Source organism: Pyricularia pennisetigena (assembly GCF_004337985.1).
Source record: "Pyricularia pennisetigena strain Br36 chromosome 7 map unlocalized Pyricularia_pennisetigena_Br36_Scf_8, whole genome shotgun sequence".
In the NCBI taxonomy this organism is placed as follows: Eukaryota; Fungi; Ascomycota; class Sordariomycetes; order Magnaporthales; family Pyriculariaceae; genus Pyricularia; species Pyricularia pennisetigena.
The window spans coordinates 219,703-235,450 of NW_021940920.1; the positions used below are offsets into that span (position 1 = coordinate 219,703).

General features: G+C 50.7%; 3 protein-coding genes across 3 annotated transcripts; 1 reads left to right on the forward strand and 2 right to left on the reverse strand.

The window, feature by feature from the left end:
- Positions 1 to 3,974: 3,974 nt before the first annotated feature.
- Positions 3,975 to 5,080, forward strand: PpBr36_09195 (uncharacterized protein; the record flags this gene model as incomplete). The annotated part of the gene is made up of 2 exons (XM_029896317.1): positions 3,975 to 4,086; positions 4,173 to 5,080. The coding sequence occupies 2 exons, from the start codon at positions 3,975 to 3,977 to the stop codon at positions 5,078 to 5,080; spliced, it is 1,020 nt and encodes a 339-aa protein (XP_029744838.1).
- Positions 5,081 to 6,021: 941 nt separating this feature from the next.
- PpBr36_09196 (uncharacterized protein) lies at positions 6,022 to 10,771 on the reverse strand (the record flags this gene model as incomplete). The annotated part of the gene is made up of 6 exons (XM_029896318.1): positions 6,022 to 7,680; positions 7,763 to 8,307; positions 9,097 to 9,315; positions 9,388 to 10,012; positions 10,087 to 10,590; positions 10,667 to 10,771. The coding sequence occupies 6 exons, from the start codon at positions 10,769 to 10,771 to the stop codon at positions 6,022 to 6,024; spliced, it is 3,657 nt and encodes a 1,218-aa protein (XP_029744837.1).
- A 559-nt stretch (positions 10,772 to 11,330) lies between these two features.
- On the reverse strand, positions 11,331 to 14,778 carry PpBr36_09197 (uncharacterized protein; the record flags this gene model as incomplete). Its single annotated transcript, XM_029896319.1, has 2 exons — positions 11,331 to 14,204; positions 14,317 to 14,778. 2 exons carry the CDS (start codon positions 14,776 to 14,778, stop codon positions 11,331 to 11,333), a joined length of 3,336 nt encoding a protein of 1,111 aa, XP_029744836.1.
- Between the last annotated feature and the right edge of the window lie 970 nt (positions 14,779 to 15,748).

Sequence of the window (15,748 nt, forward strand, 5' to 3'; positions counted from 1 at the left end):
TATCCTTATTGTTTTTGCGGCGAGTGAAACGACGAGCTAATTGTGTGTTAATATTATATATGGAATGCATTTGCATAGCGTATATTTACTAAATTTGGTGGGCGTTATGGTTATATTATTAGCATATGCATTATATATGCTGCATAATGGGAGAAAATAATAAAACTTACTTTTGGAAACGCCGCGAGTGCGTGAAATTTTGATTGTGTTAACAATATATATATATAGCAAATGGCTTATAAATAATATATATTTATCGACGCTTTTTAGCATTTTCGCGAAAGGCGGTTATTAAATATTAACGAACGCCTGCATATGCGGCCTATATGCCATGCATATATATGGGTTATACAAACTTACTTTCAACTTTTTCGTCAAAAATTTGCTTATTAAGTAAATCCGTTTTTATTAGGTTAACCAGTATATATATATAACAGGTGCAAACTATATATTTACAATAGTAGCCTAATTGGTCCTAATTTTACCGGGAGCAGGAGCGTCGCTTGGTTGAAATTATATTAATGCACTGCATATACCTAATATTTGCATTAGAATAATATATTATAGCGAAAAGTCCACGCAGGGTAGCAACATTAATATTGAAAATCCCCTGTTTAAACGATATAATAATATCCACCGCCCAACCCATGGTCCATTAATATTTTAATTTATATATTGTTAATATATTTACCCTGCATATGCAATGCATTTATTTACTTATTTAAGATTTTTTTTCTCCACACGAAATTTCGCCCACTGGTTGGTTGCCATAAAGCGAAGGATAGCCCTATAAATGGTTAGCATATACAGGGCATATATTATATATTGGATACATTTATTTACGGCCCGCACGCTTTTCGTCCTCTATCATATTGGCGCGAGTATTTTTTGCAATTAAAATGGTGTTAATAAAATGCATATATATATTATATGCTTTAATTACATTTACCAATTCCAGGGTATTCGTTCTTTATATGGCGGGTAAGCTAAATTGTCTATTAATCGCGTATATTAGGCATATGCATTGGAAATGTATGGCAAATACTTACCTTTCCATTGCTTTTGTAAATCGTACCGCAAATAACGTCAATATTTGTATTTATTATGCAATTGCATATGGTGAGCATGTGTATGGTATATAGCAGGAAAAAACATTTACATTAAAGCATTGGTTTTGTTAAAATGAATAAAAGGGTGGGGGTATGCTGCGGTGGTGTTAGTATATGTTTTGCATACGCCAGGCATATGGGGGCCGCACCAGTAAATTGCTCCTCGGTTACCTCCTTTTTACCATTTTTTCGGTGGTATTTTATACGTATATTAGCTATATATATGCATTATACAAACCATAGATTTGGATATAAATTTACGTTTAATGTAATCCTTATTTTTGTACTTAATAGGGCTTATAAGGTATAAATATCCCGCATATGCGGCGCATATGCACTGCTAATATTTACCAACAATTTAGCCGTTATCGCTTATATAAAAAGCGGTATTTCGATTAAGGTTTTGCAAATTAATATCCCTTTGCATACGGTTAGCATATATACAACACGAACACGGTATGGGTAAATAAAAAATATTTACCACTGCGGTTAACCAATTGGGGAAATTCCAATTTTGTTAACGTGCCATTTTAATTACCTATATATTTTATATATGGTTAGCAAATGTTTAATATATAAATCGCATGTTTATAGGATATAATATGTGGTGGTGCGGAGGGCGGTTTAAACTGAAATAACGGGTAAGGTTAAGGCGGAAATAAAATAAAATTGAAAAAGTGAATGGTGGGTGAAATGATTTGATAAAAAGCTTGCGCGAAGCGCAAAATATGCGCGCGTTTCGCGCATGCTCGAAATATTGAATAACAATGCGAATTTTCGTTATAAAACGATAAAATTAATTAATTTAAACGTATAAAACTGGTTATACGTACTGTTATTGTTGCTGTTGTTATTATTGTTATTGTTGTTGGTGGTGGTGGTGGTGGTGGTGGTGGTGGTGGTGATAAAAAATGGTGGTGGTAATAAAAAATCAGAAAATAATGCCATACGCGGCGCATACGCGGGGCAAATGCGGTATACGTTATTGACAGCACGTGAATCACTTTTTCTAAGTGGGGCTACTTAATATATCTGACCAATTAAAATCTATAGAGTTGAAGGGGGTTTAGAAAATAAGTGGGCCGCTAACTCAATTTGGATCCTGAACCCCCTCCAGCGAGTTTCTGAACCGGGCTCATGTCTGAACTCCTAGAAATGTCGCGTTATCAATGAATGGATTGCATCTGCTTTTCCAGGCAAAAGACAGACAAGACCCATATGTTTCCACTTCCCGACAAATCGCCAACGATGGTGGACGGAGCAAAGCGAGAGAAAACGTAGCAACTTAGCACAGAGACATATCAGTTTTTTCTTTTCTTTTTTTTTTTTCTTTCAAAACTTATAAGCAAGAAAGAGTTCAGAAACATTTCAAGGCCATGTGTCTACCTCCGACGACTATTACGGCATAGAAACATTCCGGTTCCCTTCTATCTTGCTCCTACATGATTTATACGTTGAACAAATATCCATACCTCCGGTATTGGCACCTATTACCAACCACTCAAATTGGGACAACGATCACTAGGCCAATTGCCCGACCTTGAGACTTACAAAATAAAGCATCTTAGCTCTTGAGAGGAAGACATGAGAGGTTTCATATTAGTAACTTCATATTTTTTTTCCGTCCCGTTTCTTTGGGCACCGCATAAACATGCCATTACCATTTAATTTTGGCCCCAAAGGTAGACGGATAATGAAACACTGAGATTAAGCCGTACCTGGTGGTTTTCTGAGGTTTCAGACCGTTGCAGTTCCAGCGTAGAACGGAGAAACCAGGTTAGCACTTGAGAAGGTAGGCTCTTGGAAAAATTTCTGGTCCTCGGGCGGCCGTATCCATTCCGCCTTGCAGAACCACTTTCACAGTCCGAAGCCGGTACCAAACTGACCTATTCACATGTCTTGCTTCATCACAAGACAAAGAAAGGCGACCAACCTCTATGGCCAGGCCAGTCAGTCCTTTCCATACATGTAAATCCGGGGTTCGATTCGGCGGGGCGGACCCCATCTTCGGGCGTCGTTAGCGTGGAGTATCGCCACAATCTGGCAACCTGATCGGACTGCAGTCGAAGAGTTGCGGCGTCTCGCACTGTCCCTGGAACTGGAACATTCAGAATATCGAGGAAAGCTGGAATACAAAATGTTCGGGGTCAATCGAATAATAAATCACAGAGGGAATTAAGAGAGTAGCGAGAATGGTACAAAAATAGACCATACTGGACAATCCGTTGTTGTTGTTGTTGTCATTGTCGGTCCGGAAATACTTAATGACAAGGAAGCCCGGAACTTCAATACTTCGCCCAAAAGGGATAAGGACTGTTCCATATGTTCCATATCAATCAAAACCTTGATGAGTGGTGTCACCTCATGCTGATTACTTCCGACAAGGTGCCTGCCTGATCTATACAGTGGCTGGTGGGCTTCTTTCTGTATCGTCAACCTGCCCCCCCACCCCCACCCCACCTAGGCACTGTAGGCCCTTTGATTTCTTGTCGGCGCGCTGGACCGTGCCAACTCTTTGTTGACTTGCACATGGTCCAGGGTAACCTTTAGGCTTGTGATAATAGTCAGCAGCAACAACTGATTCACTGTAAATCGTCTTGTCAGCAACACGCCCGTGCATTCTTTCTGTTTTGTTCGCTTCTACTTTGTTCTCTCAATTGGATTTTTTCTACCACAACTACATCAATTGAAAGACTTTCTACCTACTCTCATATCCCGCGCAGAGTGCCTGTTTCAGTACCAGAATCTTGCCTAGCGACTTTTGTAATTTTACCGTCAGCCGATTGAAGCCGCAAGCGGCGTTTGTCTCGCACCAAGCCTTCCCTGTCTGGTTGGTCGTCTGGCTCTTGACAGCCGACAGAAACCATGGCTGCCTCCGGCAGCATGGTCGACCCGACCAAACCCGAAAAGTTCCGCGTTGTGATTGGCGACGAGCTCTTGGGGAAGAGCACCAAGGAGGTCTTTACGGGCGTTCGATGTAAGGCTGCTAATCGGAGTGCTCTTATTCCAAGACTTGAGAAAACCGCAACAGACGACTAATCCAGGGCCTTTCCAACCGCGTAGACAACCACAGGCCGGCAGAGGAAGCACCCGGGAGCGCGCGAATAACCCCCTCGAAGCCGGGCAGCGGCACCTTTGACCTGGCATTTCGCGAGCCCGACGGCACCAAATACAGCTACAATGGAACCCGCGCCATGAACGACGGCCAGTACGTGCTGGTCTTTGACCCCAACAAGCGCACGTTTGTCCTACACAAGCTCGATTCGCTCTTCAACATGAACCTCGTCGGCACGCCTGACAGCGACGACCCGGCAGCACTAAAGAAGCAACATCCGTTCCTGTCAGGTCATGGCGTTCCTCGGCATCTCGAGCAAAAGGCGGCGGCAATCGCGGGCACCGGCAAGGCTGCAGGCAAGGCCAAGCCAAACACGGCCTTGAGAGCTCCCAAGAAGCAGGCTCCGAAGAAGAAGGAGGTTGCCAAAAAGCCCCCTCAAAAGCCCGCAGCGCCGCAGGAAACTATGGTCTTACCTCAAGCCCCGTCGGCTCCGTCTCCCGCCCCGCCGCCGCCACAAAAACAGAAAAACAAGGAGGTCAACTCGGACGATGAAGACGACGAGGATTCAGATGACGGCCTCGAGATTGTTTACACCGACTCTCAGGAGGCCAAGCCTCGGGTGAACAAAGGCGCTGCCTTTTCGCCAGCGTTCTCTCAACCAACACGGCGCTTCTCAGAGTTTATCAAGGACCACAACGATGAGGACGACGAGGATGCTGATGCGGAGGGTGAGCCCGAGTCGGATCACGACGTCGCCGAGGCCATGGACGAGGACGAGCCGGAGGAGGAGAGTGCCAACTATAATGATTACAACAAGCCCGACCAGGATGATTTCGGCGACCTGGAGGAAGATCTTGAGGCAGCTCTGGAACAGGAGCTGGCTGCCGAGGAGAGCGACGTCAGTGAGGAAGATTAAGTATTGGTGTCGGGCCCTTTGATTTAAGCGTACGTTTGGTGATCTATCACGCCACCACTTTAGACAAAACGGAATCGGTAAAACGGGACATTCACGGAAAGGCGTAAGGGGTTTATTTTGAGGGGCATTTGGGATGGGATTGATTTGCTTTTCTTTTTTTTTTCTTTTTTTTTCTTTTCTTCTCTCTTGTTTCCAAACGAGATTTTGGATATATTCTTACAAGTTGCAGTCTGAACGCATGCATGGGTATGGATTCGCCTTTGAGTACCTATCAAAGACATTGGATATCAATATGATAATGGATTTTGTACCTTTGGATTATCATGTATTAGAAGCAGTTACGCTGTGGGATGGAAAAGCCACACGGCCTTGTGCGGGTAGCCGCTTTGCCCGCCGCTTCTGAATTCATCATATCCCGAAGTCCTTGCTCATTGTCGTGTACCACCACGTTGTCTTCTTCAACACCACGACATATGTAAGTGAGCATTGACACGACGACGCCTCCCGTCTTTATCCTACCCTTTGTTGGTATCTAGAGGATCAGCAGGGGAAAGAAAGTACAAAGACAAAAAAATAACACAGCCAACCATACATATATCTTGTTGGCGAAAACGCGGAGTCAATAAGTGAAATAAACAGATCAGAAATACGGGTCAAAGCTTGGTTGGAGTTGAGAATCCAGACACAGAGAGAGTATTTTGTATCGGACAACAAAAGAAGGGACAAAAAAAAAAGCCGGCAAACCTCCCCTCCTTGATGAACACTGGGCTTGGGGTCACAACCATATACTGACAAGCACTGGTAAAAAGAGTCAAGGTACTGGGGCATGGCGCATGGCTACAGCTTTACGCCGGTCGAGGATAGATAGAGCGGATTCACATGCTGCGGCCTTGATTGGAGTCCAGCTCCAGCATGGCGGCGGGGACAGAAACTCAACAAAACTATACCTCTTCGCCGTCCATTGTTGCGTCGCTGTCGGAGTCTTGGGGATCGTCGTCCCACTCCCCACCAACGACCATGCTTTCGGGATAGTTTGGGAGCAGCAGAGCCCGAGGCCGTGGTGCGTCGTTATCGTCGTCGTCGTCGTTGGCTGGGGATTTCGGCCTGTCGCACATGACAACGGAGCTGGAAGTGCTCTCGTTGTCACTGCCGTCGATCACGACAACGTCTTCCCCCGTCCGAGGACGCGCTGCTAACCCGGCATCCCGCCGTCGCGGTTGGATCCGACGACCAGCTAGCGAACCCGCGCTCGCAGCCACATCGTGAACCGTGCGGAGATGGTCGAGGAGATGCTTGTAGAGATGTTCCACAGCCGAAGGCGGGAACGCGTTGCCGATCTGCTTGATGACGCTGCTGCCCCGGAACTCGAAAAAGTGAGGGAAGCCCTGCAGCCCGGCCAGCTCCCTTTCGGTAAAGAGCCGCCGGCCGCTCGGGTGACAGCTCTTGCCGCGGCCGCAGCACAGCGTCTCGCCAAGGATGGTGTTTCCGTCACACGGCGTCCCGGCGGCTCCCAGGCGCTCGGCCCTTTGGACGTCGTGCAGCTGCGCGCCGCGCGGGATGCTCGCGAGCACGTCGTTGACCGTGGTGTAGGGCCGAAGTCCGGGGGCGTTTCCGTGAGATGCCGGAGGGAGCGTCGGCAGTGCTTCTCCGGGGCAGGATCCGATCATGACCAGCCTCTTTCGCGGCTGAGGGACGCCCCAGTCCTGCAGATGGACGATGCCCCATTCGACGCTATGCCCCAGACTGGTGAAGGTCCGCACGAACATGCTGAAGTGGAGACTGTGCATTTCTCGCAGGATGCCAAACGTCTGCTCCAAGGTGAAGAGCCTGGGCCGCAGCTTGTCGACGGCGTTCCCGCACGCGTACAAGGCGGCCATGTTGATCTCGTCGTTCTTGCCCGGCCGAGTCTTGGCGGGTGACCAATATTGACATGGAGGGGACAGGTGCAAGACGTCGACGTACTGGGGTTTCCTGAGCCGGAAAAAGTCGGATATGTCGCCTTCGAACAGGTCTACTTCGGGGAAGTTGTGCCGGTACGTGGCGGCTGCATGGTTCCAGTGTTCGACGGCATATCCCAGCCGGAAACCTGCCGCCCGGGCGCCTTGGGAAGCGCCTCCTGCGCCGCAAAACATGTCCCCAAAGATATAACGCTGACCTCGGGCATGAGTGCTGCTGTTGCCGCTGCAGTCGTCGTCTGAGAGGTCGATGGTCGGCGGGCGATTCCCTGGAAGGTATGAGCCCCCTTTGATTCTCCCTCCTCGCCAGTGCATTAAAGTTTCCAAGTCGGACCCTCTGATACTATGGCCGTTGTTCCCGGTTGTGGGAAGATGGGCCTCACTGAGATGCTCCAGCCTCCATCTGTGCGCCTTTTCCTTGGACCTTCTGTCAGCGTCACGGTAATAGATGGTATGCCTCCACCGACAAACCAGTCTTCCCATGCGCCCAGCCTGAGCCTTGTCGTTGTTGAAATCTTCCAAAGCGCAGGAGTTTTCTGGGTAAGGCGTATTTGTTATGACGAGCTGCCTAACTCGCTTGATGGCCGTAAACTCGACCTCGACCAGTGCTTGATCGTGGGCCTGACGGGGATCGTTGTCATCAACCTGTGGAGTCAATCCGTACAAGAGAATTAGCTGTGTGTGTTCGCCCAAGAAGAGGGGGAAAAGCAAAACAACGGAAACAAACCTCAAAGATTTGGCAGACTTCGTTGCCGTGCGTTTCCAGCATAGCTCTCAACAAGCGGTTGCGGGCGTACGGGATTCCGCGGACAAAGACTTTGCTCCGTCCATCTCCAGGCTGAGAATAAATCATCTTGATCTCCAAAAATCGAATATTGAAAGGTTGTAGGTTTTGGTTCAGTTCCACAAACGTTCCTGGGGAAATGCTCAGACCATAGCGAAGATATTTATCGAGCCGAGTTTGGTCTGGTTGAAGATCTCGGTTCCTGGAAAATGTCTGGCCGTGGCCATCTTGATCATCACCCTCGTAATCTGCTCCAGTCAGGTCAATATGCTCTAGAACATAATCGTCGTCGTCGTCATCGTCATCTGGGATGATTTCAACTTCGTCATCGTCAAAAACCAAGATTGGACGGCGAGGTGTGTTCCCATAAGCCATGGTTAGACGGTCCACGCTTTCATGGTATTCGTTATTGTCCTCGTCCTCGTCCATCACAGATGCTTGGTGATGTGGCATGTTTTCTGAGCCTTTGAGTGGAGGTGACTGAATCTCTGCTCAAATAATCTGCTTAGTTGCGGAAGTTTGTGGTCTTTCGAATCAAGTGGGCGTATCTGGAAAGCGATCCGAGCCAGGTAGTCCAAGCTGAAAAAAAAAAAAAAAAAAAAAAAGGTGGTTGTTTGCCTGGACAAAACGACTAGCCAGAGAAAGCAGCCGTGAATGTGTGGGAGGTAGAAGAAAAGAAAGAAAAGGAGCAAACGCATAAAGCGAGGCCCCAGGTAGGATCAGGCGTTTGCCACGATGAGGAGAAACTCAGATACGTAGGCACCTATAGCCCACCACCATAAAAGGAATAAAAAAAAGACACTTTGTCAAAGGAGGGACTAGACCGTACCTGGGCTTATGGCTCGGATAGTAGAATATGGAATCGTGAGTTTTGCCGGATGGAAGGCAGAGCTGAGAGTTTGATGAGAGCAAAGTAGGTTCCTCGTCTTTTTTTTTCTAGGACGGAAGATGTTGAGCTGGTAGTCAGGGCCGTTCTGAGAATTGGGATTTCGCCGGCCGACTGGCAGTGAAGTTTTTCGGTGTCTTTTCGATGCGCCTGTCACCTGGCTTTTGTTCCTCTTCTAAATAGCAGATAGCCCTGCCTGATTCCCAGACCGAGACATGCGGTTTTGTTTATCTTTTTTTCCGCTCTTTTCCCGCCTTTCCTTTCACCTGCAGCACCTTTCCCTTTTTTAATATTAAATCTATGCGTCATTTCTCAAAAGCTATAAAGTTACATCAACACCAAGTTCATAACCCTGAGAGCAAGGGAACTCTAGATTCCAATGCAATCTAACTTGGGCCAGCAGCGATGGAAAACTGGCCACCGCAGCCAACAAAAGAGACGGTCTTCCCGATGGCATCACCTCTCTTGGCAACAGCAGGCTGCTCGACTGTGTCCTCGGTTCCCAAGCCGGTTCTATACTCGGAAGAAAATCCCCATCCAAAAAGTCTTCCATCTCTAGATATAGCCATTGAATTGTCTATACCGGCGGCGACAAACACCGCATCGACACCTGCAAACCCTAGATGTCAGCAAGCACTACCTACCATCAAGGTGAATACTGGCTCTGCAACTCCTTTCTTACCTGGGACCAAAGTCGGTGTATTGAGAATCCTAGGGCGCTGCGCCGAATCAAACTTCAAATGGTCTCGAGGGATATCGTCCAGGGCAACTCCCATCTGGCAGTCGTCACACCGACCCCAAGCCAGGACCCGACCATCCTCCGTACATGCCAAGGAGTGATGCAAGCCCGCCGCCATGTGTTTGATACGGAAACCCTTCAAGCGCTCCACCACGGTGGGCTTGAGCAACGTCAGCTGTTCCTCACCCGTCGGGATGCCTGCCTGGCCAAAATTATTAAGCCCCCAGGCGTATATGCTGCCTCGTGCATCCACAGCAAAGTTGTGATGAAAGCCGGCGTATATGCGCTCAGTCTTGTTCTTGGGCAGCCCGACTGGGTGCGGGATGAGGGCTTGGAAGCGGCGTCGTCCGAGGATACGTCGGCCCAGCTCGCCCTGCTCGCCGGATCCCCAAGCCATGACGTTGCCCGAGTGCGTCAGGGCCAAGACGTGGTTCGCACCGCACGACAGCTCCTTGATGCCGGCGAGTCCTGGGATGATAGCTGGGGTCGACTGGAGCAGCTCGTCATGGCGGGGCTTGGCCTTGTCCTTGATGGAGTCGTAGAGGAAACCAAATAGCCCATCACTTCCCTACGTCTGGTTAGAAAACCCATCAAGCAGAGCAATCGACATAAAGTGCTACAAAGGAGATAAAGACAGCCTACTCGAAAGGACCCCCAACCGTACACCTGGCCGTCGTCGGTGAGTGCAAAAGTAGCACTATCACATGCCGCAACCTGGACTATACACACACGTCCCGCAGAAGCCGGAAAGACAACCGCAGACGGGCTGCTCTCCAATGGATTCAGATCGGCAACGTCATCGGGAAGCCCTTCAGGGGGCTCTTGCCACTCGGTGTCGCGACCAAGGGCCTTATTGTCGTTGACGCCCCAGGTCAAGACCCTGCCGTCCCTGGTGAGCGCGGCGGCGTGCATGCCTCCCACCGCGACCTGGACGACGCCCGTCTTGTTCTTGCCGGAATCGAGGAGATGGTTGCGGGTGGGATACCGCGCCAGCGTTGGGTCTCTCTTTTTGTCTGTCGGCGTGACGCCCAACCCAAGTTCGCCGCTCGCGCCGCTGCCAAAGACGTACACATCTAGCACTTGTCTCGGCGAGGTGGTCGACACTGGATGTGCCTTGTGCCGCTTTGCCTTTGGCCCATCGTCGTTCTGGGTTGTGTGTATGTTAGCTTAGGATATCTTGTTGAAAAGAGCAAAATCAATATGACTGCACGTGGGAACTTACATTTTGTGAGGCCGCCCCTCTCTTTCCAACGGGCATCGTGCACTTGGCCGACTTTGAGGTCGCTCTTCGACGCACATCTGCAGCGTCTTCTAGCCTTGTACCCATTTTAGTAATTTCGTGTCCGGTTTGAGAATTTGACTAATATGTAGACAGAGTACCGCCTGGGTGGGATATTCAGGGGGAAAAAAATTACAAATAAGCGCGTCAAACATTCAAAAGACCCAACAAATGTGTTGCCAAGATTTGTTTACTAGTTGCAACCGCCGGACGAGTGGAGTGGTGACCGGCAGGCAACAGAGAAGCATCAGCCTTACCGAGACGAAGAGTCACATTCCACAGGCTGCGGATGAAACCCAAAGATAAGCACACACACAGATACTTTCTTATACTAATGTCCAAGGAGGTTAGAGAGTCGCTGCCTAACTCGTTAGTAACACCCATTTTTGGTCATGGCCCAAGCAAAATATGTAAGCCTTGTAGAATACATGAATTGGCTTGCCGTTTGTTTCCCTTCCCAAACTCCTGTGCTAGTACCCCCCCATGCTTTTTTGTGTTTTTCTTTTCTTTTCTTCTTTTTTTTTTTATTTTTATTTTTTTTTATGTTTATTTATGATTTTGGCAAGGAAAAACTCCCCAGATACTCCGAATCTAGACTACTGCTAGTCTAGTCCAGGTAGTCGTCTTCGTCGCCAGCCACCGTCGCGCTTTCAGGGAGGAACTCCTGGCTCACCCTCGCGGCATCCCTCAGCTCGTTCATCAGCGTCCCGAGACCATACAAATCATCCGCCTTCTTGCTCACATCGATTGCCCCACCAACCGACTCCCTGCGCTTCGACTTTTTCTTCTTCTTCTTCTTGTCGTCTCTGCTTGGATCAAAGTCCATGCTGCTCGCAAACGAAACCCTCCGACTGGACTTGCCCTGTTGCTGTTGCTGCTGCGCCTGCGGCGGCTGCTGATGTTGTCGCCGTGCGCCATGACCAGGAGACCACGTCACGGACCCGGCGCTCTCCGTGCCGATCGTTGAGCTGCTGGGAAATCGCCAGTGGCGCGCCGCGGGCTGCTGGTGGCCGAATCTGTCGAGACCCTGCCAGTGAGGCTCGCCACCGAAAGCTCTCCTCGGACCGCAGTCGTAATCCTCCTCAAAGTCCTGCGACACCGTGCTGGCCTTTCGCGAATGTCCGTAAAAGGTTCCAGTGCTCGTGCTGCCGAGGCTTCTTCTGCGCATGCCACGCATCCTTTGCAGCGCGGCCTGTGCGGCATCATCATCATTCTCCTCGTCCTCCATCGGCGTGAGCACGCGATACTGTCTCGACGGAGCAGGAGACAGACCCTTGCGGGACACAAAGAGACGCTCATCCACATCGTCGTCGTGCTCTGGCAGATATCGCTGCATCGAGTTTCTGCGGCGCGATGCCGCTGGCTCCTCGGCGGACTCGTCGTATCGACCCCAGCCGAACCCGAAATCGGACGCGCTGGATCTCCTCCGCTGCCTCCGAAGGTTCTCCGCCGCCATGTCCTGCTGCGCGCGCTGACTCTCGAGCGTCTTGTTCAGTGTCGTGAGCAGCGGCATCAGGGCTCCCATCCAGGCCTCGCCGCTCTGCTCGAGCTGCTGCTCCAGCTGTCTGACGCGTCGCTCCATCTCCGCCACGCGCTGGTCAGCCGACTCCGAGTCCGTCCTAGACCGTGATTGCTCAGGGCGAGCAGTCGCCGAGCTCATGGGATTGGCTAGACTGTTGCGCCTCTCCTTGCTAGCGTCTTGCTCTCTAATGGCCTTGGCTTTGGCTTCGACTTCGGCGATCGACGCAAACAGACTAGCCTGGCGGGCCCCCGCGGCGGCCGCTGCAAGTTTCTTGCGTCGCTCGATGCGCCGCGTGAGCGAGATGCGGTCCTGCTGTGGTAGTCGGCGCGTCGCAGAGGTTTCTGCTGTCTGGAGCGGTCGTGGCTTGAGTTTGTCCTCGATCGGTGACTGCTGCGCCTCCTTGTCCAATGCCCGTTCGGCTGTATCCTCGGGTGAGTTTGGCGGTGTAGGCTCTTGAAGAACCGCCGACGACGGCGCGGCCTCGCCCCAAGCCGACAATGTGTCTTCAGGTGGCCGTGACAGCAGGGAATCGACATCGCGCTCCATCTGAAGTGCCTGCTTTTCCAAATTCGCAGACCAGGGCGTAGGCGTAGACTGTCCTGGCTCTGGGGCCTGAGACAATCGGAATTCTCTGCGCAAAGGAACATCTTTTTCCTCTGAAGCATCCTGACAGTCGTTGTCAACTACCCCTGGCTCTGCTGCATCTTGGCCCTTGTCAAAGTCGGTGGTCTTGATCGGAGCCAAAGCTTTGCGGGCGGACGACTGCTTGGACGAGTAAACAGTGGAAATTCCAAGGCCAGAGTCCTGCTCTCTTAGCGACATCTCCATTGGCGAGGTGGATCCATCCAAGACATTGTCGCTGCTCGGTTGGGGGGTGACTGTCCTTTGCGACTTCGGACTGCCCGGTATCGTCTTCCCAGGTGCATCAGTAGCCTTGACTAGGTCATGCGCATTGTGCAATCTCCTCCCACGTTCCCATGCTGGTTCGAAGCTATGGTCGTCATGAATGAGATCGTCGGGGTGTTCCGGCGGCGTATAGACAGCGCTAGTCGACGGCGAGTCTAAACCTCGCTGCCAATGAGCAGCCAACCGATTGCCGGTGAACTCGTCAGTGGCTGTCTGCGCTGCAGTAGCGTCTATACTATCATCGGCATCCCAGGCTGTTTCCACCTCCCGCAGGGGGTTTTCGCGTCGATGCCGGATTGACAGACCCCTCTTCGTTATCGACAGAGGGTGAACAGCAAAATCATTCGTGTGGACGCCGCTGTGCTGAGAATATGTGGTTTCGAACGGAGATGATGGTACCGATTTTACGCTGTTTGGTGCTGTGACGAAGAAGTCGCTCATGGGCGTCTCAGGTCTTCCCCAAGCCTCGAGTGGATACTCGGACGATAATGATGATCTGTAGATATCACTACTCGGGAACCTATCCTCGGGGTTCATAGCTCCCAAATGCTTAGGCGAGACTGCAGAAAAGTCAGAAGATCGGCTCTCTGCAGCTGTCCGTGGAGTACACGGTGACGATGGTGACGATGCCTGGGATGTATTGATCAAGTCCGGCTCATTCTCATCCGACTCCCCGCTGAGCTCCGGGACGGGCCGCAACACGTTGCCAGTGAGGGACTCGACTTGATCCATATAGTATGACTCGATAGTGTTGAAACGCGCCGGCGCATTTTCGGGTTCGAATATGGGGTACTGCGACTTGATCTCGGGACCAAGGTGCGAGTGCTCGACGGGGATCGAGATGGCAATGTGCCGATGTCCTGCTGTCGTCCTCCCCGCGACGGCTGTGTCGGGTAGCTTTATCGGTTGTAAGGGCTGCGCGACCTGCTTTCCTTTGTTTTCGCGCGGTGCTGGCTTGCGAGCGAGTACAGCCTTGAGAGAAAACTTCTTGTTCTTCTTGGCCAAGTCGGAGAGCGCAGGAGGCGGAGCAGGGTCGTCATCTCTCGACATGTACTACGCAACCACTTTCAGTAAGTAACATGGCTCAAGCTTCCCCAGTCGGCGCATTACTACCGGAACCCTCTCCTCCTCCTCCTCCTTCTCCGGTAGTCCTTTCACAACTTACATTGCTTGGAGGCGGCGTCTTGCTGCGCAGGAACTCGCCCAACTCGCGCAGGTTTTGCGACTCCCTCCGCTGCCTGATCACCATGCGCAGGCGCGGGTCCCCCCTCAGGGACCCCTGAGACCCCTGAGACCCCGTGCTAGACCCTCCCGACATCCACGACAGTCTTCGAGAAGATTCTCCGTTCTGGGAGCCTGTTACATACGATCGCATGGATGATCCTGATGGGCTGGCATGTGAGCGCGATTTCTCGTCCGTCACGGTGGTGGACGGCATTTCATTGCTACCGCTGTCGGTAGCTAAATAGCCGGAAGATGTTGTCGAAGGGGCTCGCGAATTGCCGATGAGATCCTCCAGCTCTATCGTGGGCGAGGTAGCCGTCGTCAGATCCAGCTTGAATTCAGCATCTGTGGTAGAGACATGTTGGCCGAGTGGCAAAGTTTCCGACGTTGGGGGGTTGGCCATTCCGCATTGATAGCCCTGGCGTGTCCGAAGTTTAAAAAAGCAATACCCCGCTGAAAAGCTGCGCAGGTTACAATTCGTCTAGAACTTGAAAAAAAGCAATGTTTGCACTTTCTGACGGGCTCTTGTCTCCGATTCGTCAATGCCCAAAGAGTATCAAATCCCAATATACCCTTACAGGCCGTGATAAGTGACGAGTCGTAAAAACAATCAAACATGCAATTCACCACCCTAGGGCAGACCAATCCGGGACCCTTACTTATGGGAAAGATCAACAAGGGACCAACCCGGGACGATATTCGGTTCTCGGCTGAGCTTGTACAGGGTCGCTAATCTAGACTTGGAGAAAAAGCCAAGGTTAAGTCCTGGACCGACGCTAAACTGCATGCTGGAAACACTGGTCACGGTTATGCAGACCAGGGGCCCAGCGTTTTGTCGATCCGTCCCATAATTTGGAACTGGAGAGATGCGATGGACGGTGGCCCGCCCTCATGGGGCTCGGCCAGGATGGTTTTGAAGCTTGTCAGGCAAGTAATCCCATGTCAGAACGAACCAGACCAAGTATAACTGGGCTCAGTGGCACTATCCGACATGTGCGCGCGCCCGCACCGCCCCCAAACATGGCTGAGCACATGTTGGGCATAGTATACCCGTAGAGCATTAATCAAAAGCCATGTATGTGGTGCATGGTGCACTACCGCCACCGAGCCATCCAAACATTGGCGCGTTCAATGGTGGGAATTGCAACAAAAAAAAAAAAAAAAAAAAAAAAATATGGTGTCCAACTAGTCCACCCATTCATTCTTCTTCTCCACAAGACAGACAGCTGAACTTTGCAATGAGACTAACGATTCAGGTTCCTGTTCTTAGTGGCATCTCCGGGTGGAAATGTAGGTACCTGTACCTACCTGGTTGAGTGAGTCTTCCCCCCCACAGCGCACTAGAACTCGGACATTTTCGGGTAACGATTCAG